At 44.5% G+C, this 24,295-nt stretch overlaps 1 protein-coding gene across 1 annotated transcript in view; it reads right to left on the minus strand.

Moving 5' to 3' along the window:
- Positions 1-23,810, minus strand: part of LOC122919801 (mitochondrial ornithine transporter 1-like) — a 29,948-nt gene extending 6,138 nt beyond the window's left edge. Inside the window, exons 1-3 of the mRNA XM_044268988.1 lie at positions 23,658-23,810; positions 17,418-17,493; positions 11,718-11,976 (exon numbers count right to left, since the gene is read on the minus strand). Coding sequence (XP_044124923.1) covers positions 11,718-11,976; positions 17,418-17,493; positions 23,658-23,810 — 488 coding nt within the window. The remainder of the gene's footprint in view (positions 1-11,717; positions 11,977-17,417; positions 17,494-23,657) is intronic.
- Positions 23,811-24,295: the final 485 nt, after the last annotated feature.

The raw sequence follows: 24,295 nt of genomic DNA on the forward strand, positions 1-24,295 counted from the left end.
AAAAGCACCCAGAAATGGATGGCAACAAAGCACTGGAGAGTTCTGAAGTGGCCAGCAATGAGTCCAGATCTAAATCCCATTGAACACCTGTGGAGAGATCTTAAAATTACTGTTGGGAAAAGGCGCCCTTCCAATAAGAGAGACCAGGAGCAGTTTGCCAAGGAAGAGTGGTCCAAAATTCCGGGTGAGAGGTGTCAGAAGCTTATTGATGGTTATACGAAGCAACTGATTTCAGTTATTTTTTCCAAAGGGTGTGCAACCAAATATTAAGTTAAGGGTGCCAATAATTTTGTCCATCCCATTTTTGGAGTTTGGTGTGACATTATGTCCAATTACCTTTTTTTCCTCCCTGTTTTGGTTTTGTTCCAATAGACACAAAGGGAATAAATATATGTATGGCAAAACATGTGTTACTGCAATACTTTTCTGTGAGAAATACTTCATTTTCTTGAAAAATTTCAGGGGTGCCAACATTTTATGGCCATGACTGTATTTAATTTTCCTACTGCCCCCTGTTCCCCTCTGTCAGCATTTAAGGCTGCACTGAAATAAATTGTTGGGACCGGTGTGCATGCACGTAAGAGTCCTCTCCATTATGTTCGCATACAAATAAAAATAATTTATCAGGATTAGGACCCATTCACACAACCGTATTTTTGTGTCCGCACCTGTTCTGCAATTTTGCAGAATGGATGCGGACCCATTCATTTCAATGGGGCCGAAAAAGATGCAGACAGCACAATGTTCCTTTCCGTAGCCCTGGATAAAAGATAGAACAAGTCTTATTCTTGTCAGTAATTGCGGACAAGAATAGGAATTTCTATAATGGACGTTCCAATCTGCAAAATGTGGAACACACACGGTTGGTATCTGTGTTTTGCAGATCCACAATATGCGGACTGCAAAGACGGTTACGGTCGTGTGAATGCATCCTTCGATGGGCATATGTTCACAAGATAGGTACAGTTATAGTTCAAGGCACCTATCCTACATGCTGGTATGCTTATTTTGAAGGTGGCAGACTCCCTTTAAGTCTGCTAAAATGTTAGTAGTTAAAGCATCTATACAGTGCCTCGAAAAAGTATTCATACCCCTTGAACTTTTCCACATATTTTCACATTACACCCAGAAACTTAAGCAAGTATGTGTGAAGTGAAAAGAAAATGACACATGGTTTTCAAGATTTTTAACAAATAAAAATCTGGAAAGTGTTGCGTGCATTTGCATTCTGCCCACCTGTCAATACTTTGTAGAACCACCTACAGCTGCAAGCCTTTTGGAGTATGTCTCTACCATCTTTGCACATCTAGAGGCTGAAATTTTTGGCCATTCTTCTTTGCAAAATAGCTGAAGCTCATTCAGAATTGGATGCAAAGCGTCTGAACAGCAATTTTCAAGTCTTGCCACAGATTCTCAATGGGATTTAGGTCTGGACTTTGCCTGGTCCATTCGAACACATAAATATGCTTTTATCTAAACCAGGCATGCTCAACCTGCGTCCCTCCAACTGTTACAAAACTACAACTCCCATCATTCCCAGACAGCCTACAGCTATCAGCCTACAGAAGGGCATGGTGGGAGTTGTAGTTTTACAACAGCTGGAGGGCCGCAGGTTGAGTATCCCTGATCTAAACCATTTCATTGTAGGTCTGGCTGTATGTTGAGGGTCTCCTGCTGGAAGGTGAACATCCAGTCTCAAGTCTTTTGCAGCCTCTACCAGGTTTTTCTCCAGAATTGCCATGCATTTACCTCCATCCAACTCTGCCCAGCTTTTGGCTGCTTCTCTAATTAGTGCTCTCCTTGCCTGGGCTGTCCGTTTAGATGGATGGCCATGTCTGGGTAGGTTTGCAGTTGTGCCATACTCCTATTTTCGGATTATGGATTAAACAGTGCTGAGATGTCCACCATTTGGGATTTTTTTTTTTTTTTTTTTTTTTTTTTTTTATAACCTAACCCTACTTTACAGTTCTCCACAACTTTGTCCCTGACCTGTCTGATGTGTTCCTTGATTTTCATGGTGTTGTTTGATGACTAATGTTGACTAACTGTAGTTATACTGAGAATAAATTAAACACAAGTGGACTCCATTTACTAATTAGGTGACTTCTGAAGACAGCTGATCACCTGGATTTTAGGGGTATCAGAGTACAGGGGGCTGAATACAAATGCATGCCACCCTTTCCAGATTTTTATTTATTAAAAATTTTGAAAACCATGTACCATTTTCTTTTCACTTAACACATACTTGCTACTTTGTGTTGGTTTATCACATAAAATACATTTAAGACTACTTTCATACACGCGTTTTGGGCGGATCAGTCATGGATCTGCAAAAACGGATTTGTTACAATAATACAACCGTATGCATCTGTCATGAATGGAGCCGTTTGTATTATCTCTAACATAGCCAAGACGGATCAGTCATGAACTCCATTGAAAGTCAATGGGAGACGGATCAGTTTTCTATTGTTCCAGATTGTGTCATTGTGTTTGGCTCAGTTTCGTCAAGCGGACAGCAAAACTCTGCAGGTAGTGTTTTGGTGTCCGCCTCCAGAGCGGAATGGAGACGGAACGGAGGCAAACTGATGCATTCTGAGCGGATACTTTTCCATTCAGAATGCATTAGGGCAAAACTGATTCATTTTGGACCACTTTTGAGAGCCCTGAACGGATCTCACAAACGGAAAGTCAAAACACGAGTGTGAAAGTAGCCTAAATTTGTGGGTGTAACATGAAAAAATTTGGAAAAGTTAAAGGGGTATGAATACTTTTTCAAGGCACTGTATGTGCTTAACCTCAGTACATTAGATGAATAGACAAAGAAAAGACTAGTATGTTCAAAGATTAACATCCTAACAACTGTTCTGATGGATCACCTGGTTTTTAGGGCACAATTTTATTAGGAAGTGAAAGAGGACCTTTCATGGGTTCAGACATAATCAAATAAGTAGTTGGTTGTGTAGGGCATAGTGAAGGAAAGTAAGATAGTTTACTAGTTTCTCTGTGCGCAGCTCCATTCCCCCGCTGTGCTCCCCTTTTACTTTTCCCGCCTGGTATGTAAATTATTATCATCATTACAGGGAGGAGGATACGGCCCTGTTTCTCAATAGGCGTCTCCTTCTCCATGGCTGTGAGCTGTCCAATTGCAGTGGAGAGCATCACAGCCAGGGAGAAAAAAAAAACCTCACCTTCTCCCTGGCTGTGACGCTCTCCGCTGCGATTGGACAGCTCACAGCCATGGAGAAGGAGACGCCCATTGAGAAACAGGGCAGTCTCCTCTTCCCTGTACCGATGATATTAATTTAAATACCCAGCGGGAAAAGTAAGAGGGAAACAGTGGGGGAACAGAGCGGCGCACAGAGAAACTAGTAAACGATCTTACTTTCCTTCACTATGCCCTACACAACCCACTACTTATTTGATTATGTCTGGACCCATGAAAAGTCCTCTTTAATGTTCATGCACCACAGATTCATTGCAGAAATTTCTTTAAAAAAATAAATAAAATTACCCCATCTAGATGGGGTTGTTTCTGCATCATTGGTGCTCAGATTACCCTAATGGTTCATTCACACGTCCGCAATTCTGTTCCGCATTTTGCGGAACTGAATTGCGGACCCATTCACTTCTATGGCACCGCAGGATGTGCTGCCTGGATCCGGAATTGCAGATCTGCACTTTCGGGTCCGCAATTCCTTTCCCCAAAAAAATAGAACATGTCCTATTCTTGTCCGCAATTGCGGGCAAGAATAGGCATTTTCTATTAAGTGCCGGCGATGTGCGGTCCGCTAAATGCGGAACGCACATCACTGATGTCAGTGTTTTGCGGATACACGGATCCGTGGATCCACAAAACACACACGGACGTGTGAATGGACCCTAAGGGGCAGGTTTATTTGTTGCCCAAAGAAGTCAATCATAGCAGGCCTTTTTCATTTTTCCAGAGCAGACTACGTACTGAAAGCTGCTAGTTTTATTTTATTTTAGACAGTTTAATAAATATCCCCCCAAGTCTTGATTGTGACAGCTGCTGCTCATTCACATTTCTGCTGTGCACACAATAGTAGTAAAGGATTCAATACAGACGTGAGAGAAAGATATAAGATTTTGATAATACCGAATTAAGACATTGTTATATTGTCAAATGCTCTTTATGAGTTATGGGTGAGAGGGGGTCCTGTGCTAAACTCCTCAAGTTCCCAACATAAATACACTACATTTTCCAGTAGCCACCACTAGGGATAGCACAGTGAAAACAGATTTTTAAAAGGGTTTTTGCAAGATTTTTTTTTTACTGATGACCTATCCTGTGAATTGGTCATCGGTATCTGATAGGTGGGGGTCCGACACCTGGGATTTCTGTCGATCAGCTGTTTGAGAAGGCACTGTGAGTGCCGCTGCCTTCTTGCATCTTACCAAGCACAGCACCATCCATTGTATATCAGCTCAGCTCCATTCACTTCTATGGGACTGAGCTGCTCCTAGGCTATGTGCTACTGTTAGCGCTGCTACCTTCTCAAACAGCCGATTGTCGGGAGTCCTGGGTGTCGGACCCCCACCTATCAGATACTAAAGACCTATCCACAGGATAGGTCATCAGTAAAAAAAAAAAACCATTTAAAGATGACATTGAGTAACTGTATAAATACATATACATGAAGCTGTGTTTAGTGGTGGCTGTCTTTAGAGAGACCGCCATCAACCTAGTAAAGAGAGACTTTATTTATTAAAACCAACTCGCATGATTATAGTCTACAATATCCACTGGTCCTGCCAGCCACCCAACCAATTTATCTACCATCAAAAGGTACCCCATCTACCGCATGGAGTCCCAATACCAGCTGGTCCACTGCATCTGCACTCTTGCCTTTAACACAGCCAAAATGTTCACCATTTAGGGCATCACAACCAGCACCAAGCAGGAGCCCTAAGGAAAGAAAGGGTGCGCCCTTCAGTGACTGCATGGCTCTAGGGAGCTCCAGAGTGGATATTGTTCTGTGAGTACCACTAGCTCTCTCAGGACCACAACCAGTCCCATCCTCTCTGCCCTGCACCTTCGCTGTAGATGCAAAAAAAACTTTATTTTTTATTTTTATTAACATTTAATATGATTCTGTTCAGTAGTCACGGAAGGTGTACAGGAAACTAGAAGACACAAAATGAAGATCCGACTGACTGGATCCAAAACTAAGGAACAAAAGGGAGAGCCCTGCATCAGACCTGGCTCTCTCCCTAACTGCTCAGCCTATGCGAAAATCCCAATGGTAGATGATCGCATATCCTCGTACCTCGACTGTATAACACCTGAACACCCTATAATAGTGATGGTCACGACCACCGGCTCCCTACACTTGATATGGAGGGAGTCAGGGTCACCTGGGATCCAGCAAACAGGAAAACACAAATGAACGAACAAAACTTATCTGTAGAAGAATCAGAAGTAGGATCAGCATACACACACTCTAGGAAGTAATATAAACCGCAAAGTGATGCAGTATGGGGAGGGATTTAAAGGGATGCAATCAGTGCAACTACATGACAGCTGAGAGAGGCTAACGAGATGAGAAAATGAAAGCAAAACAAAAGGAACCTCAAGGAGGAGGTTCTGAAGGACGTCAGTCAGAGCTTCTCAGATGTCTGGTGGTGACATCAGTGGTGTAACTAGAAATGATGAGCCCCACAGCAAATTTTTGAACAGGGCCCTCAGCCCCAAGCAACTTCTTTGCAACCACCAACTCCCATTTAACCCCCACTCCAGTTGCTAGTCAAGAACGCTTTCTCAGACAAAGCCCGGCAGCTGCTTTATCCGTTTCCTACAGTGTCTCTGTATAGAAATTAATTGTATATTACTGTTGTGGGGGCGCTGACAATAAAAAGTATTTTAATCCTCCTCCTGGATGGGCCCCTTCTGAGTTCGGGCCACAAAGCAGCTTCTTTCCATCTTTCCCTATAGCTACGCCCCTGATTCCATTACAGAAAGGTCATGCAGAGGCACACAGCATTATCGATAATGATAATGCTGTTCGCTTCCTATGTCCAGAATGCACAATCCCTCTCTTACATGGACACACTCGTGTGAAAGAGCCCTCAAACAGAAAATAATACCAATCACTGATAACACCTCCCTCGTGTACTGAAAGCTATCAACGGGGTGGTCTTAAAGGGGTTGTCTCATCTCACCATTACTAAGGCGAGACGAGACACAGTGCCGACCACCAATCGGGAAACAGCAAAGCGTGCCAACACTTGCAGTCCACGGGAGCTTCACTGTTTTCTAGTCGGCTGGTGGTCGGGATTGTGTCTCATCTTGTCTTAGTAACAGCAAGATGACACAATTCCTTTAAGTTAGAAATAGAGATTTTAATCGGGTATTCCCATCTCAGACAATGGGGTATATCGCTAGGATATGCCCCCATTCTCCGAAAGGTGCGGGTCCCACCTTTGGGACCCGCAACTACACTGAGAACGAAGTGGGGAAGGTGGTGGCCAGAGAACCGCAGGTTTACCGGGGTACGGCCACCATCAAGCGCTCTCCCCATAGAAGTTAATGGGAGCGCACTGCTCTTGCGAGGGCCAACGCTCCCATTAATTTCTATGGGGCCGACGTAAATAGCCTGGCTAGAGCTCGGCCCCATAGAAATGAATAGAGAGCAGCTGCGCATGCGCAGTGTGCCCTCCACAGATCTGTTCTCGATCAGACAACGGGGGCATAATCCTAGCGATATGCCCCCACCATCTGAGATGGGAATACCCCTTTAACCTCTTCCCGACATTTAACATACTAATGCGCAATAGCAGGAAGTAACTTCCCGCAAATTGATGTACTAGTACAGGGGTGGCCAGCCCGTGGCTCTTCAGTCAAATGCGGCTCTAGCTGTGGGGCCAGGAAGCAGTCAAGCCGGCTCACTATCCACCCCATGCTCAGATCTCTTTTCCTGATTGGGCATTCTTGCTACTTTGCAGCTCCAGCTCACTCTCCACTATGTCCTGATGCACAGTGTGAGAACGTAGTACGTGGAGACACGTACTATGACCTGACGTTGTGCTCATCAGGTCACAGTGGAGAGCGTGTCAGACCTGCAGCGTAGCAGGTGCCCGAGCAGGAGCGAAGAGATTTTTTTTTTTATTATAGAACTGAGCATGGGGGTTTGATCTAAGCATGGGGGGGTTCTGATCTGAGCATGGGGGGGGGGGGGGGGGGAGGTCCTGATCTAAGCATGAGGGTATGATATGAGCATGGGGGGGCAGATCTGAGCATGGGGAGGGGGTCTTATTTGAGCATGGGTTGGTCAGGTCTGAGCAGGGGGAGGAGATCTGAGCACTGAGGGTCTGATTTGTGTTGTCTGATCCAAGCATTGGGGGTCTGATGAGGTTTGGGGATCTTATTTTAGGTCAGATGAGGATTGGGGATCTGATTTATTAGTCTGATCTGAGGTCTGATGAAAAATATATTTTTTCTTTTTTTTTCTCTGCTAATGAAAAATAAGAAAAAAATATTTTTAATCAGACCTCAGATTAGATGAAAATACATTTTTCCTCTTATTTTTCTTTGTTAAAACCTAGGTGCATCTTGTAGGGCGAAAAATACGGTGACTTGTGTATAAATGTATAGCTTGTGGCTCCTAGTAGTCATACGGTACATTTTATGTTTTGGGCTCTTTGTGTCTGTAAGACTGGCCACCCCTATACTAGTACGTCATGCTGATCAGGCGTGCACAATCCGTGCAGGGGACCTGCTGTGACTGGCGATCAACATATATACCGCGATCAACACTGACAGCAGCATATACGAAGATAGCGGGGATGGGTTCCCTTTGCCTCTCCGTTACACCCTTGCACTGCGGTGACAGGGGACCAATGGCTGCCATGGCAACCCAAAGCCTCGCAAAGGCCTCAGGGTCTGCTGTGTACGGAAGCCTAAGACACCCATTTTCATTGTAGTACAATGCATGTATTCTTTAAAAGTTGAAGTCCCTTACTGAGACAAAAATACAAAGTGAAAAAAAAGTGCCCCTTTACCTTCATCAAGCCTTTCTTTCTTAAAAACGAGCGGCTCTATAAAATATCAAATGATGTATCCCTTCAGGTGCATGCCGTAAAAAAATTAATAAAAATGAATAAATAAAAACTGTGCCAAAAATGAAGTTTTTTGGTTACCTTGCCCCAAAAAAGTGTAATATCAAGTTTTCAAAAAATGTACCCAAAAGTGGTACCAATAAAACATCAACTCTTCCCACGAAAAAACAAGCCCCGACACAAGATGATTGGCAGAAATGGCTTTCAGAAAATGGCAACACAAAAAACATTATTTAAAATGCTTTTATTGTGCAAAACTGAAACAAAATAATTAAAGGAAACCGCACAGAGCTCTGGGTATTGCGGATGTGCTAGCGGCCATCTAGCAACCCATGTCCTCAGCTCTATACACAAAACCCCGGTGACCGGTTCCCTTTAAAATAGACATATTAGGTATCGCTGCGTCCGTAACAAACTGCTCTGTAAACATTATCTACAACCTCAGGTTAACGCCGTAAAAAAATTAAATAAAAAAAAACTGTCAAACCGGTTACCTTGCCTCACATAAAGCATAATATCGAGTGATAAAAAATATGTACACCAAAATAGTACCAATTAAACTGTCAACTTATCCTGTAGTTTCCAAAATGGGGTAACTTTTTGGGAGTTTCCACGGATGCATCAGGGGATCTTTAAATGCGACATGCCACCTGAAAATTATCCCAGTGAAATCTGCCCTCCAAAATCCATATGTTGCTCTTTCCCTTTTGCGCCCTGCTCTGTGCCCATACAGCAGCTTACGACCACATAGTGGGCGTTTATGTAAACTGCAGAACTGGGGTAATAAATATTGAGTTGAATTTGTCTGTTAACCCTTGCTACCCTACAGGAAAAAAATGGATTAAAATAGAAAATCTGCAAAAAAAAAAAAAGTTACATTTGGAAATGTCTCCTCTATTTTCCTTTAAAGGGAATCTGTCACCTGCTTTTAGCATTTTAAGCTTTCAACATTGCCATGTTCAATAAAGTACCTTATTTCCTGCAGTGGTCTTCTTACTTTATTTCGTTTTACCATTTTGATTTTAAAAAAAGCTCTTTTTCTGATATGCTAATGAAGCTCCAAGGTGCCCAGAGGCAGTGGTGTATCTTGGTTTTGTGCTGCCCTAGGCGAGACTAAACTCGGGCACCCACCTAATATAAATTTGCCCCGCCCCGTCCTGTCAAGGCCAAACCCCTTCCTCTCTAAACCCCACCCCTATGTGCCATCCACAGATCCCCTAAACAGTGCCATCCACAGATCCCCCTCCCCTAAACAGTGAGATCCACAGATCCCCCTCCCCTTAACAGTGAGATCCACAGATCCCCCTCCCCTTAACAGTGAGATCCACAGATCCCCCTCCCCTTAACAGTGAGATCCACAGATCCCCCTCCCCTAAACAGCGCCATCCACAGATCCCCCTCCCCTAAACAGTGACATCCACAGATCCCCCCTAAACAGTGACATCCACAGATCCCCCGACGCTCACAGGAGTACATTTACGAACTGTAATCAGTAAGGCCTCATGCACACGACCGTTGTTGTGTTCCGTTCCGCAAAATGGGGTTCCGTTGTTCCGTGATCCGTTTTTGTTTCCGTGTGTCTTCCTTTATCATTGGAGGACCACCAGACATAATGGAAAGTAAAAAAAAAAGTCCAAGTCAGGTTTGCCATGCAAATGATAGGAAAAAAAACGGACGCGGACGCGGATGACAATCTTGCGTGCCTCCACTTTTTTTGCGGTCCCATTGACTTGAATGGGGCTGCAAACCGTGTTCCGCGAAAATAATAGGACAGGTTATATTTTTTTGACGGAATGGGACCACAGATGCAGATGACAAACGGTGCATTAGCCGAGTTTTCAATGGACCCATTGAAAGTCAATGGGTCCACAGAAAATCACGAAAACGAAACAACGGACACGGAATAAAACAACGGTCGTGTGCATGAGGCCTAACTTTAACTTTAATCATCGCTGATCTCTTTACTTGGATACCTTACTCTTAGCTCCGGTAACAGCGGGCGGCGCTCACTCACTGACGTCACGCGCCTGCGCCGCCTAGTGGGAGGAGCAGGCGCAAGACGTCAGTGAGTGAGCGCCGCCCGCACTGCCTGCTGTTACCGGAGCTAAGAGAGTAAGGTATCCAAGTAAAGAGATCATCGATGATTAAAGTTACTGATTACAGTTTATAAATGTACTCCTGTGAGCAGCGTGGCCCGGTATATTCTAACCCCCAGGCAAGCGTCCCTGTCATCATGGGAACACCTGGGGGTTAGAATATACCATCGGATTTGAGTTTTCACGATCTCACTGAGTTCGTGAAAACTCAGATCAGATTGTATATTCTAACCCCCAGGCAAGAGTCCCCGTCACCATGGGGGTTAGAATATACCATTGGATCTTCTGAGTATACCGCCGTATTAGACGAATGGGACAAGGAGCAAACAAGGCATTTTGCCGCCCCATTGGCAAGTGCTGCCCTAGGCAAATGCCTTGTTTGCCTCGTGATAGATACGCCACTGCCCAGAGGGGCGTTTTTTTTCCCTCTCTGGAGCCCAATAACGCCCCCCTGCAGTGCCCAGCCCGCCTTAATTTGAATCCCAAGAACGCCTCCTGATCCTGAAATAACCTCCCACAGCCCCGGCAAACGGTTTTGCCCCCTCATCTTCTACCTTCAAGAAATGCCCCGCTCTTCTTCCTGTCGTCCGCCAGAAATCTTGCACAGGCGCAGTACTGCCTGCGGCCTGCGCGATCATCAAGCTACCGAGGCAACAGCGCTCAGATTGCATCACTGTGTTCGACGCATGCCCAGTGAGACTTTTGAGGCTGTTGCCCTCAGGAGCTTGATGATCGCGCAGGGAGCAGGCGGTACTGCGCCTGCGCAAGATTTCTGGCGGACGACAGGAAGAAGAACGGGGCATTTCTTGAAGGTAGAAGATGATGTGGCGAGGGGGCGGAACCATTTGCCGGGGCTGTGGGGAGGTTATTTCAGGATCAGGAGGCGTTCTTGGGATTCAAATAAGGCGGGCTGGGCACTGCAGGGGGGCGTCACTGGGCTCCAGAGAGGGAAAAAAAACGCCCCTCTGGGCACCTTGGAGCTTCATTAGCATATCAAAATAGCAAAACGAAATAAAGTAAGAAGACCACTGCAGGAAATAAGGTACTTTATTGAACATGGCAATGTTGAAAGCTTAAAATGCTAAAAGCAGGTGACAGATTCCCTTTAATTCTTGTGCAACACCTAAATGGTTAAAGTTTGTAAAATCAGATTTGAAAAATTTGAGGGGTGTAGTTTCTAAAATGGGCTAATTTATGGGTGGTTTCTATTATGTAAGCCCCACAAAGTCAATTCACAACTGAATTGGTCCTTTAAAAAGTGGGTTTTGGAAATGTTATTAAAAATTGCATCTAAATCCATCTAACATCCCCCCAAAAAATGAAATAAATAAAATGACATTTACAAAATGATGCCAACATAAAGTAAACATATGGGGAATGTAAAGTAATAACTATTTTATGAGGTATCACCATTTGTCTTAAATGCAAATCTCAATCTGCCCCGCTCCTCCTCGATAACATGCTGCCTGCAGATGGCACTGCCGTTTGTGGTGACAGTTCGTCTTTAAGCAGCTGAATTACAGAAGAAGGTGACTGAGCACACACCTAAGCCGTGATGGATCCTGCATCCCCAGGACATGACACACAAGGTTCTGACAAAATCCATAACATGCAAACAGCACTGCATTTTCGGACACATTTGCCAACAAAGCAGGGACAGTGCCATGATACAACCCTCGCAATCCCTCTGTGCGGTAGGTTCGCACGCTGCAGTCCATGAAACCTCGATACATAGATGGGAAAGTCTGCATCTTAACCTTGGCTGTATCAAAGGGCTGTCCACTGAACACACATGCCACGCCACCTAAAGGAAATTAGCAAGATAAGACATATATGTAAAAAATACATAAAACGTACCATATAATAATAGGAAATAAATGCATACATCAGATAATTATTATTAATGTCCAGATTATGTTTCTTTAAAAAGAAGGCCACATGGCCCAAGAAAACACCAATAAAGCGCACATCTACCAATTATTAAAAAAAAAAACCTTGTCTTTGTAGTCCAATAAAATTCATGCAGACAAGATTAAAAATGGTATACAATGTACTATGTGCTGATCCCAAATAAGACAATTTTTTTACCAGCGATAAGCACGGGGTGACATTTCTTCATTCAGACCCACCTGGATAACCTTATACCTTTGTATCTCACCCAGGTATTAGGTGCTTTGACGCCACATTATCGATGATTATTTATTATACATCCTGGGTTGCATTTTATGCTTTACTTTTGGGTATTGTCATTTTTGACTATCTATATTGTATCCACATTTGTGGCTATTGGTAGGGACTGTATGTGTGTCTGGTCTTATTTGGGATCAGCACATAGTACATTGTATACCATTTTTTATCTTGTTTGTATGTCTCTGTAGTCCAATCAAATTCAAGTATTGGTTTTATAATTGGTGGATGTGCGCTTTATTGGCGTTTTCTTGGGCCATGTGGCCTTCTTTTTGAACATATATGTGTTGAAGTGCCAGTGCACTCCATTTGCCTTTGTGTGTCCCCCCCCCCCCACATCATTTAGGCCAGATTATGTTTCTTCACTTTAGGGCTACTGTATTACAGTCTTAGGTCTCATGCACATGGCCGTATGTATTTTGTGCCCCGAAAAAAAAAAAAATGAAGACGTCCGTGTGCGGTCCGTATTTTGCGGAACTGAACAGCTGGCCTCTAATGTAACAGTACTATCCTCGTCTGATGTGGACAATAATAGGACATGTTCTATTTTTTGGCGGAACGGACAAACGGAAATGGAATGCACATGGAGTAACTTCAGTTTTTTTTTTTAGAGGACCAATTGCAATGAATGGTTCCGCATACAGTCTGATCGGACACGGAAAGAAAATACGTTCGTGTGCATGAGCCCTATGCAGATACTGCCAAAGAGGGGAGTAACTCTGGTGCGCTACTCAGCTATGGGCATTGTGTCGGACTACTGATGGGATATTGAAACGCAGTGGGCATGGAGACAAGGTAGGACCACTAGAATGGAGACAGGATGAGAGGTCTATGCAAGATTTTGAGCTTTGACAACAATGTGACAAACTAGAAAGATTTTAGCAAAAGTGACATATTGTATACTCATTCGTTTCAGGGGTTTGACGTTGTCACCAGTGCTTTATAAATTACATTGACTTGGACCACACTCCCAAGCTATGAACAGAAATGGGAGGCCTGAAACTGTACAATAATCTACAAAGCCAAAGTGCTATGTATGGCTGTAGTGTGTTACTGATGGAGGCCAAGGCCTCATTCACATGACTGTGTACATGGCAGCCTGTAATACACTGCTCAGTATAACCCAATTGTCTATTGTGATGCTGCTTAGGTCTGTGTGGGGCGCCATATTATGGACAGAGTTTTCAAAAACAGGCTGATGCATAGCCTGATGGAGCGTGCTGTCATTTTGTTGTGGAAACACTATTTTATATGACACTACACATGGTCCCACCATATGTATTGCCTCTTACCACCACCATATTTAAAGGGGTTATTCAGGAAAATATATTTATGACTTATCCTCTGGATAGGTCATCGGAATCAGATCTGTTGGGGTGCAATACCCAGGGCTCATGCCGATCAGCTGTTAGAAGAGGCCTTGAGTGCCACAGCCTCCTCCTAGGCCAGCGACGTCACTGTACATCTGTCACATGCCCTAGTTACAGCTCAGCCCCATTTCAGTCAAAATGGTGCCGAGCTGCAATACCAAGCACTGCCACTATACTATGTACGGCGCTGTCCTTGGAAAGCTGTTGGGAGCTTGTATCGCTCACCAGAGCTCCCTGAAACAGCTGATTGGTGAGGATGCCAGGATTTGGAACCCCGCTGATGTGATAATGATGACCTATTCTGAGGATAAGGCATCATTATCTTTTCCAGGATAACCCCATAAAGATCCATATTGTCATAAGTATAAGACCTCAGACAGAAGGTAGACATCACATATGAATGGTATATCTAGTGAAAGGTTTATTAGTGGGATTTTAAAAACTTAAAGAAGATCAGATATTCAGTTTTTTGATATGTCAAGGTAAAAAAACAGTGCCTGATGGGCAACTGCATTGCTCACTGGATTTCTGGGTTCTTCTGACACCTTGTGGTACAGGTCAGTAACTAAAGAAATCTATCATATGGTATTGATAAAAGAATTACATAGAGGGATTACATCAAAGTTTATATATCAGCTAAATAATACTATAGGAAATTTACAAAAGCCAACAGATATGAAAGTTATAGCAGTCTTTAGCATAATGATGGCACCAGGGTAGTTGTCAGTTTTACCTGTGTTGCAATACAGTACTGACCTATAGCCATGGCCAAAAGTTTTGCGACAGACACAAATTTTGGTTTTCACAAAGTTTGCTGCTTCAGCTTTTATGGTGGCAATTTGCATTAACTCTAGACTGTTATGAAAAGTGATCAGATGAATTGCAAAGTCATTCCTATGCCATTAAATTAACTTAATAAAAAAATTAGATAAATAAAAAAACTATTTCTTTTGCATTTCAACCCTGCCACAAAATGACCTGCTAACATTATTTCAGTGATCATCTCTTTATCTCCGGAGAAAGTGTTAACAAGAACAAGGCAGCAGAGTGAATTAGTTTTCTAATGTTAAAGGGGTTGTCTCATCATGGACAATTGGGGCATATCGCTAGGATATGTCCCCATTGTCTGATAGGTGCGGGTCCCAGCCGCGGGAACCGCACCTATATCAAGAATGGAACCCCGCAAGGTGGTGTCTGGAGGACTCCGGTCCAGCCACCACCAAGTCGGCTCTCCATAGATGTGAATGGGAGCATAGGCACGTGCGCCCCCCGCGCCCACTCAGTGCTTGGCTATTTTTGCCAGCCCCATAGAAAATGAATGGAGGGCGGCTGCTCATGAGTAGTGTGCTCTCCTTCACTTGCGGGGCTCTGTTCTCAATATAAGTGCGGGGCCCAGCGGGACCCACACCTATAAGACAATGGGGCATATCCTAGCGATATGCCCCCATTGCCCATGATGCGACAACCCCCCTAACCATGGTTACCTCCAAGGAAACAAGTGTAGTCAACATTGCTGTGCATCAAAATGGTTTCACAGGCAAGGACATCGCTGCTTCTAAGATCACACCTAAACCAACCTTTTATCAGATCACCAAGAACATTGAGAAAAAGAAGGATTCAGGGAGCCGAAGAAAATCCAGCGAGGACTGTCTCCTAAAGAGGATTCAGCTATGGGATTGGGTGACCAGCAGTGGAGAGCTTTCTCAGGAATGGTAGCAAGTGGCATGCACAGTGAGGCAAAGGCTTTTGAAGAGTGGCCTGGTGTCAAGAAGGGCAGCAATGAAGCCGCTTCTCTCCAAGAAAAACATCAAGGACAGACAGACATTCTGCAGGAAATATAGAGATTGGACAGCAGAGGACTGAGGAAAAGTTCAGATTGTTTGGGACATCTGGAAAAATGAGTGCCCCCATGGTTCCTGTGCCATACCAGCATAAAGGATCCTGAGACCATTTATGTGTGAGGTTGCATCTCATCCACGGGAAAGGGCTCGCTCACAACTTTACCCAAGAACCCTGCTATTAATAAAGAATAGAATCACAACATCCTCCAAGCGCAACTTCTCCCAACCATCCAGGTGCTCTTTGGGGATGAACAACATGTTTTCCAGCATGATGGAGACCGTGTCATAAGGCAAAAGTGATAAACTATTGGGTGCTTGGCCATGAAACTCTGCAAATCTCAATCCGATTGAGAACCTGTGGTCAATCCTCAAAAAGAGGGTGGACAAACAAAAACACAGAAATTGTGAAAAACTCCAATCACTGATTAAGGCCTTTTGCATCCGTTCCCTGCATTGGGGACCGCAATTTGCGGTCCCCAATGCACGGGCAATGTACGTGCGGAGGCCGGCACGGATCGAGACCCATTAAACTTGAATGGGTCAGTGATCCGTCCGAACCAGAAGTTCTATTTTTTTTGCGGTGCGGAGGCACGGACAGAAACGCCACGGAAGCACTACATAATGCTTCCGTGGGGTTCCGATCCGTGCTTCTGTTCCGCATCTCCGTGATTGCGGACCCATTCAAGTGAATGGGTCTGCATACATGATGCGGAGTGTACACAGGCCGGTGCCCGAGTATAGCGGACCCACCGTATGCGAGTCTTTGCATAAACTTGATGGATTTGTCAATAGAAGTTAAACATACGAAATACTTATAATTGTCCTTCATCTGACAAAAAGACTGAAAAATACTGAAGCAGCAATCTATGAAAAACTAAATTTGTGTCAGTCTCAAAACTTTAGGACATGACTGTACTTTCTGTTCATTAGAAGCATAAGGGTGCCTTCACATGTGGCAGAAAAATCTGCCAGAAAATACACAGGAGTGGATTTTTACAAAAGTGTAGCTTTTGGAGAGCATTTTTGCACAGATTTCTTTGCAAACCGCCCATTGAAATAATTGTTGGCATTCTGTGTTTGAAAAGCAGCTACACGTCATTATTTACGCAGCAGTGTTATTCTGCAGCGGAGCGGGGATTGACGCTTTTTAAACCCATAGGATAACATGGGCGAAGTTTTTATGTTGCATATTTATGGTGAATATTTCTGCCACGTGTGAAAACACCCTAAGGGCAGTTTCAGACGAGTGTGCCCACTGTGGGGCCTCTTGCCCACAACCATGTGTCCCCTGTGGCCGCAAATTCGGAGATGCAGCCATTCCGTTCTTCCGTTCCGCAAAAAGCTAGAACTTGTCCCATCTTTTTGCGGAACAGACGGATTGCGGACCCCATTCAAGGTAATGGGGTCACGATCCGCCTGCGACTGGCCCACGGTCGGTGCATTGCAGTCCGCAGCACACATTCGTATGCAAGAGGCCTGGGAAACACTCGCCACATGGGAGTCCAATATACTGGACTGGACACCTCCTGTGACAGGACCAAATAATAATTTATAATGCTGTGTGTCTCTGGCTGACCCCTGCTGAAATGATTAGGCTGCATTCACACAACCATGCTTCGGGGTCCGTGCGGCCATACTGCAAAAGATAGGACATTGTCTGCAACATGCGGATCGTGAACCCAGAGACACACAGCATTATAAATCATCATAATGCTGTGCGGTCCTTTCACAGGAGCAGGTTCACTATGGGAAACGATCCTATACAGGGTGTTTTACGCACTAACAATTTTTCGTACTTCTTTGTAATCAATTGATTCTTTCTGTAAGTTTTTCTCCTCATCACTCACCCATTGCCCCTGACGTCAAATTAATTAGAACCTGCACAAAATGTGAGGGGTGGATATGATCAGGTGACATATCAACCTACAGAAAATCATAAAAAGATGACATTAGACAGCGTCCATTTATCCCATAGTCAGCGGAGCTCATTTATGAAAAATACAGCAGTTGCCCACAGCAACCAATCAACTTGCAGATTTTATATGTGTAAGGCCTCATGCACACGACCGTGATGTGTTTTGTGGTCCGCAAAACACGGATGGCGTCCGTGTGTGTTCTGCAAAATGGCAGCTCGGATGCGGACCAAAACAACAGCCGTGTGAATGAGGCCTAACGCAGGTTAAAAAATGTAAGCTAAATTCTAATTGACAATTGTTCCATTTATAATAAGTGAGTCCATCCAAAGAACGTTGCAAATCAATTAATTTAGTTTTGGAGCACATTTCAGTAGGGTCAACCCTATTAAACTAGGCATACTGCCTGGTAGAGTTGATCCTGCAGATTTAAATTATAACCTTCTTAAAATTGGTTTTGGCGTTTCGGAGAAAAAAAAAAAACTGTAAATTTTAATGCAATGCTCCTTAGCTTTCCAGTGTTGGCCAAGCCCTCATCGGCATCGAGAATAAGGCCCCTTTCACACGAGCGAGTATTCCACGCGGGTGCAATGCATGATACGAATGTATTGCGCCAGCACGGAATCCGGACCTATTCATTTCAATGGGGCTGCGTTCATATGCGTTGGTTTTCACACATCACTCGTGCGTTGCGTGAAAATCACAGCATGTTCTATATTCTGCTATTTTCACACAACGCTGGCCCCATAGAAGTGAATGCGGCTGTGTGAAAATCGCAAGCATCCGCAAGCAAGTGCAAATGCAATGCGTTTTTTCAGGAATGGTTGCTAAGAGATGTTGTTTGCAAACATTTAGTTTTTTTATCACGAGTGTGCAAAACACATAAAATCGCATTGCACTCGCGTGGAAAAAAACTGAACAACTGATCGCAAACAAAACCAAATGGACTTGCTTGCGAAATTACGCAGTTTTCTCTGAACGCATCCACAACGCATCCTAATCCAGACACTCACCTGCAAGGGGCCTAAGGGTACGGCGCCAGGATCGCAGGAGCATCACAGTGCAGTGGTGATACCATTGAAATAAATGGGATCGCAGTGCAATTGAACCCGACACGCAGGTCCTACAAAATACAGCAGTAGTGGATTTTTCACGAGTCGCAGTAAACATTCAAGTCATGCTGCAATTTCTATGGGATCACCGTCACAATGCCTCTCCTTTTTTCTCAGGAAGGCCACAACCTATTTTCAAAAGGCAAGTATCATTGTAATCAGCAGGATCTACCCTACCAGGAAGTATACCTGGTTTCATGGGGTTGATCCCGCTGTCGGGTGCTCTTTAAGCTAACCTTTGTAGCCTCCACCACAGATTCAGTCCTCCAGCATACTGCACTATAATGACAGACTCAATGGGGTCCGTCGGGCGCTGTCGGTGTCTAGAACACCTGTACACAAAAAAATGCACCAAAAATGGCAAATAAATGTCCCACATTTCTATAGACCCTCTACATTTTTGTTGGGTTGTATTGAATCCTAAATGTGGAGGCACAATAGAAACCTACCTGGAAAACCTATTATGACTCTGTAGTGCCATGTCATTTCATGTGCGTGATGCCCTATAGAGAACCCAATTACAGCCAGATAAACGTGAATTGAATCCATGGCCGAAAACAGAGGCTGCACAGAAATCATCTGTGGCGGTATGGACGGCAGTGTGGACTTCCGCTGACAATTGGGGCAGTTTCCAGCCCAGAAATCTGTGCATAACAAATGCTTTGTGAAATTAGGCAGTGGATTTAAAAGGAATGGAAAATCTAAAAGGACTTTGCACCTCAAACTCCATGTGTATTTGCAGCCTTCCAGGTGCACATAGAAGCCCATAAAACCACAACCAATACACACCGTACACAAACCTCTGTGACTCCAGATGAATGACAGCCAGACTCTGATCAGAGGTTTTGCATGAGCAGCACCTGACTGTGGAATGGAGGTGTGTGTGTGGCCATATTGGTTCCTCAACCCCATCTGGGGAGAGGCCAGACCTAGAATTTTGACTCTTGGCCAACACCAGGGGTGGAAGCCAGAGCAAGACTGGCACGTCTCCAGCTTCGGCTGTGGGATGGCTCTAGTCCTGGTCCAGAGGAGGGATTGGTTTATGGGGGGCCCTTCTCTTACGCTGGGTTCACACCTGAGCGTTTTACAGCGCGTTCCTACACGCTGTAAAACGCTCAACACAGAGAAACCAATGATTCCCTATGGGAATGGTTCACACCTGGGCGTTTTACAGCGCGTACGATCGCGTTGTAAAACGCCCGACGCTCAAACAAGTACTTGAGCTTCTTTGGGGCGTTTTGACGCGCGTTTGTGGCCATAGGACACTGCAGTCAATGACACAAACGCGCGTTTACTATTACATAAAACGTGCGTCAGAAACGCGCGTCACAAACGCGCGTTTGACGCGCGTTTGGGAAACGCTCAGGTGTGAAAGCAGGGTTATGGAGGGAGAGGGCCTGCGATGGATCGTGACCTAATGCACAGTTTTTGTGTGGCACACTGCACGATTTTGATGCGCAGGTGTAGAAAGCAAAAGAACCTAACTGTGGAATGGTGAGGAGACTGTCGAGTTTCAAGATTTGACATTTTTATCATATCAACTCAATTTTAAGCAAATTCGACAAAGGAGCAAAATGTTACAAAAATGGTGCACTCATTGGGGGTCCTTTACAAATACCAGCTTTTTACACCAGTCTTTGTTTCCCTTCTGCGCTGCCAGTGGAATCATAAATTAGGCGCACCTCCGGCAGATCATGTGCTAAAGTAAGGCCTCTTGCACACGACCGTATGCCCTCCGAGATATACGGTCCGTGAACAGGCCATATGTCCCGGAGCGGCATTGATTTGCTGTGTGCTCCCGTGCGCACACATAGATTACAATGATGCTGTGCATGTCGTGCCACCCGCGGGACTATTGTCTCACACTCCTAAGATCATAGTAGTGCGGGTCAATAGCACCGCGGGCGGCCCGACGTGCACAGCATCATTGTAATCTATGATGCTGTGTGCTCCCGATTAATGCCTGCTCACGTACCGTATATCTCGGAGGGCATACGGTCGTGTGTAAGAGGCCTAAAGACTACACCAGTTCCTAGACAATGTAAAAACACCGTGAGGCAAAATATTGTCACATGGGTGTTTAAAGAGTCACAGAAAGGGGTCATGCAACTATTTTTATGCCAAAAAACGGTGTAAAAATCTTCATAAATGACCCCTTTGTGCTAGCAGCACTGCTTACAAGCGGCACTGTGTAAAGTTCTTTGACGTTTCACTTAGGGCTCATTCACCGGCAATTTGCGGTCCCCAATGCATCGGCAACCTCCGTATCGCCACCGGGATGAATCCAGACCCATTCAACTTGAATGGGTCTGCATTCGTCCGTTCCGTAAAAAGATAGAGCAAGTTCTATCTTTTTGTACGGAACAGAACCCCACGGAAGCACTCCATAGTGTTCCATCCCGTGATTCTGTTCTGCATCTCCGGATTTGCGGACCCATTGAAGTGAATGGGTCCACATCCGTGATGCGGAATGTGGTCCGCAATACGGCAACGGGCAGCACATGTTTGTGTGCATGAGCCTTTATGGTGCTTTCACACGCGGCAGATTTTGTGGCAGAAAATTCAGAGTCTGAAAATCAGTTCCATTTACCTGAATTGGCCTTGCAGAAATCCATGTGCTTGCTGCCACAAAATCTTCTGCGCGTGAAGGCACCCTTAGGGCTCATGCACCTACACGTATTTTCGTTCCGTGTCTGTTCCGGGTTGTTTTCAGACCGTATGCGGAACCATTAATTTTAATGGGTCTGTATTTCCGTTCCGCGAAAGAATAGAACATGTTCTATTATTGTCCGCATTACAGACAAGGATAGTACTGTTCTATTAGGGGCAGCTGTTCTGTTCCGCAAAATACATACGGTTGCGAGCAGTAGCCCTTATGGTGTAATCGACTTACGGGCACTAGAATCTATATTGTCATTCTTGTGGTGTCCATGCTGCATGCAGGTGAAACACCAGGCTCATACAAATACACATACTACTTAATCCAGATACTGAAAACCTGTTTTTCACACATGATGACTTGGTAAATACCTGTGCTCTCTAGAAACAGATCTGTATTCCTACTAATTGGCCATGGCTGAGCATTGTGTCCAGGTGGCTGCACCCACCAGCATATTCCTCTATGAGACACTTCACCAGCACTGCTCTCTGTGGTCATAGCTCTCCATTTAAAAAAAAAAGTGGAGCACAGCAGATCTCCCTAACCTTGTCACAATCAGCTCAAATCCCTTGTGGGTCACACCCCTCTCTTCAAGGCCCCTCCTGTTTCTGGGTGTCAGCATGTACACATGAAAACATACAAGTAAGGCCCCATGCACACGGCCGTGTTTCACAGCCGTGTGCGGGCCGTGGAACCGCGGCCTGGATCCCTCCTGAGAGCAGGAGCGCACAGCGTCACTGGTTGCTATGACGCCGTGCGCTCCCTGCTGCCGCCGCAATACAGTAATACACTGGTATGATCTATACCAGTGTATTACTGTACTGTGCCCGCAGCAGGGAGCGCACGGCGTCATAGCAACCAGCAACTGGCACACCGACCCACAACCATTCCCCTACCCCACCCCTATCCCCCATCCTTCACCTATCCACCATCCCACACCTATCCCTCTTTACAGCCTCCACAGGCTCTGCATTCCCACCCTCCCCCGTCCCAAACCCCCGAGCTCTTTTCTCAACACTTTTCTTCTCCTCCTTCTTACTATGCTCCTACCTCTTTCACCACTCTCTCTACTGTTGCTCGGGAAACTCCTTCTCCTGCCCAAACTATACTTAATACTCCCTCTGTTCCACTTGCACCAACACGTACTTTGTTGTCCACAGCAGCAGAACAACAGGACAGAGTGGGCCCAAACTAATCACTTCCCTCCACCCCCACCCTACCTTCCATAATTTGATAATATTTATTTTAATATTTTTATTGTTATTTATAATAAATGTTATTTAAATTCAATGACTCTGTTTTATTTTTTTAAATTGTTTTTAAATAGATCCAAAATGTTTTTTTTTAATACAATTTAAATCTCCCAGCACTGGCGGAGCGACACAACTAATTGTCGCTCCTCCAGCATTGGGAGATTGTGGACAAGCTAGGTGTATAAGAGGCCAGACATAATGTCCCAGGACTGGCACTATTCGCTTCTCTAGCGTGGGCAGATTTAGGCCTAGTTCACACGACCGTATGGCTTTTATTGTTTTTTGCGGTCCGTTTTTCACGGATCCGTTGTTCCGTTTTTGAGTTCCGTTGTGTTTCCGTTTCCGTTCCGTTGTTCCGTTCCGTTTTTCCGTATGCCATGTACAGTTTACAGTAATTACATAGGAAAAATTGGGCTGGCCATAACATTTTCAATAGATGGTTCAGAAAAAACGGAACGGAAACGGAAGACATACGGATGCATTTCCGTATGTGTTCCGTTTTTTTTGCGGATCCATTGACTTGAATGGAGCCACGACCCGTGATTTACGGCCAAATATAGGACAAGCTCTATCTTTCAACGGAACGGAAAAACGGAAACGGAAGGCATACGGAACACATTCAGTTTTTTTTGCGGAACCATTGAAATGAATGGTTCCGTATACGGACCGTATACGGAACACAAAAAAACGGCCCGTACACCCGCAAAAAAAACGTTCGTGTGAACTAGGCCTTAACCTCAGTCTCCATAACAGGTCTGATAAAATTTACCAGCGCCAGTGGAGCAACACAAGTTCGTGTCGCTTCTCTAGCGTGGGGAGATTGAAAATGACTGTCTATAAACATGCCTCACATTATATACCATCGCCAGTGGAGCGACGCAAGAATGTGTTTCTCCTCTATCGTGGGCACATAAATATATTTTAAAAAACTTTCAAGTACATTAAAAAACAATATTTATTGAACCAAAAATCCAATAAAAAACAATTACAACACACTGTAACCACCAACAAACAGAAATTAACAATTATTTGAAAATAATAACAATTCAGAGCAGAAATAATCCGCAAAACAGTCTCTCTTGCGTGAAACCGCTACACTTGACCAAGGTCCAAAACTTTGAATGCTTGCCATCTCGGTGTCCTCCGGTACCTGTTCCAAGTTGAGTGGTTCTTTTTTAAGGAGGTAGTTGTGTAACACCACAGCAGACTTTACAATCTCGTAGACCGATTCAACCTTCATATGAATTGGTTTAGTGAAAATCCTCCATTTTGCTACCAAAATTCCAAATGTGCATTCAACCATTCTTCGAGCCCTGGTCAAACGGTAGTTGTATGTGCGTTTTTTTTTTTTAAATCTAATCCACGGCTTGAATACGGTTTAACAAGATTTCCACACATTTGGATGGCCTATACCACCAACCAATAGAAACGACATGGGTGGGGCATCAGTACCTGGCAGTGGTTGAGGCAGAAGAAAATCAAATTGTCTGTTATATAGACTACGGCCCATATAAGAATTTTTATATACCATTGAATCGTTGGTGCGTCCATAGGCCCCTACGTCGACGGCAACAAAACAATATTGTGCATCTGCGATGGCCATTAGGACTATCAAAAAATATTTCTTGTAGTTGTAAAACTCTGATCCTGTTCCTTGGGGCTTGATAATCCGAATATGTTTCCCGTCTTCCGCAGCTATGCAGTTGGGAAACTGACAAACGTTCCAAAATTTTTCAGCTATTTCTGTCCAATGCTGTCTAGTTGGATGTGGAATACATTCATCATGCA

Source organism: Bufo gargarizans, chromosome 9 (assembly GCF_014858855.1).
Source record: "Bufo gargarizans isolate SCDJY-AF-19 chromosome 9, ASM1485885v1, whole genome shotgun sequence".
NCBI classification, from domain to species: Eukaryota; Metazoa; Chordata; class Amphibia; order Anura; family Bufonidae; genus Bufo; species Bufo gargarizans.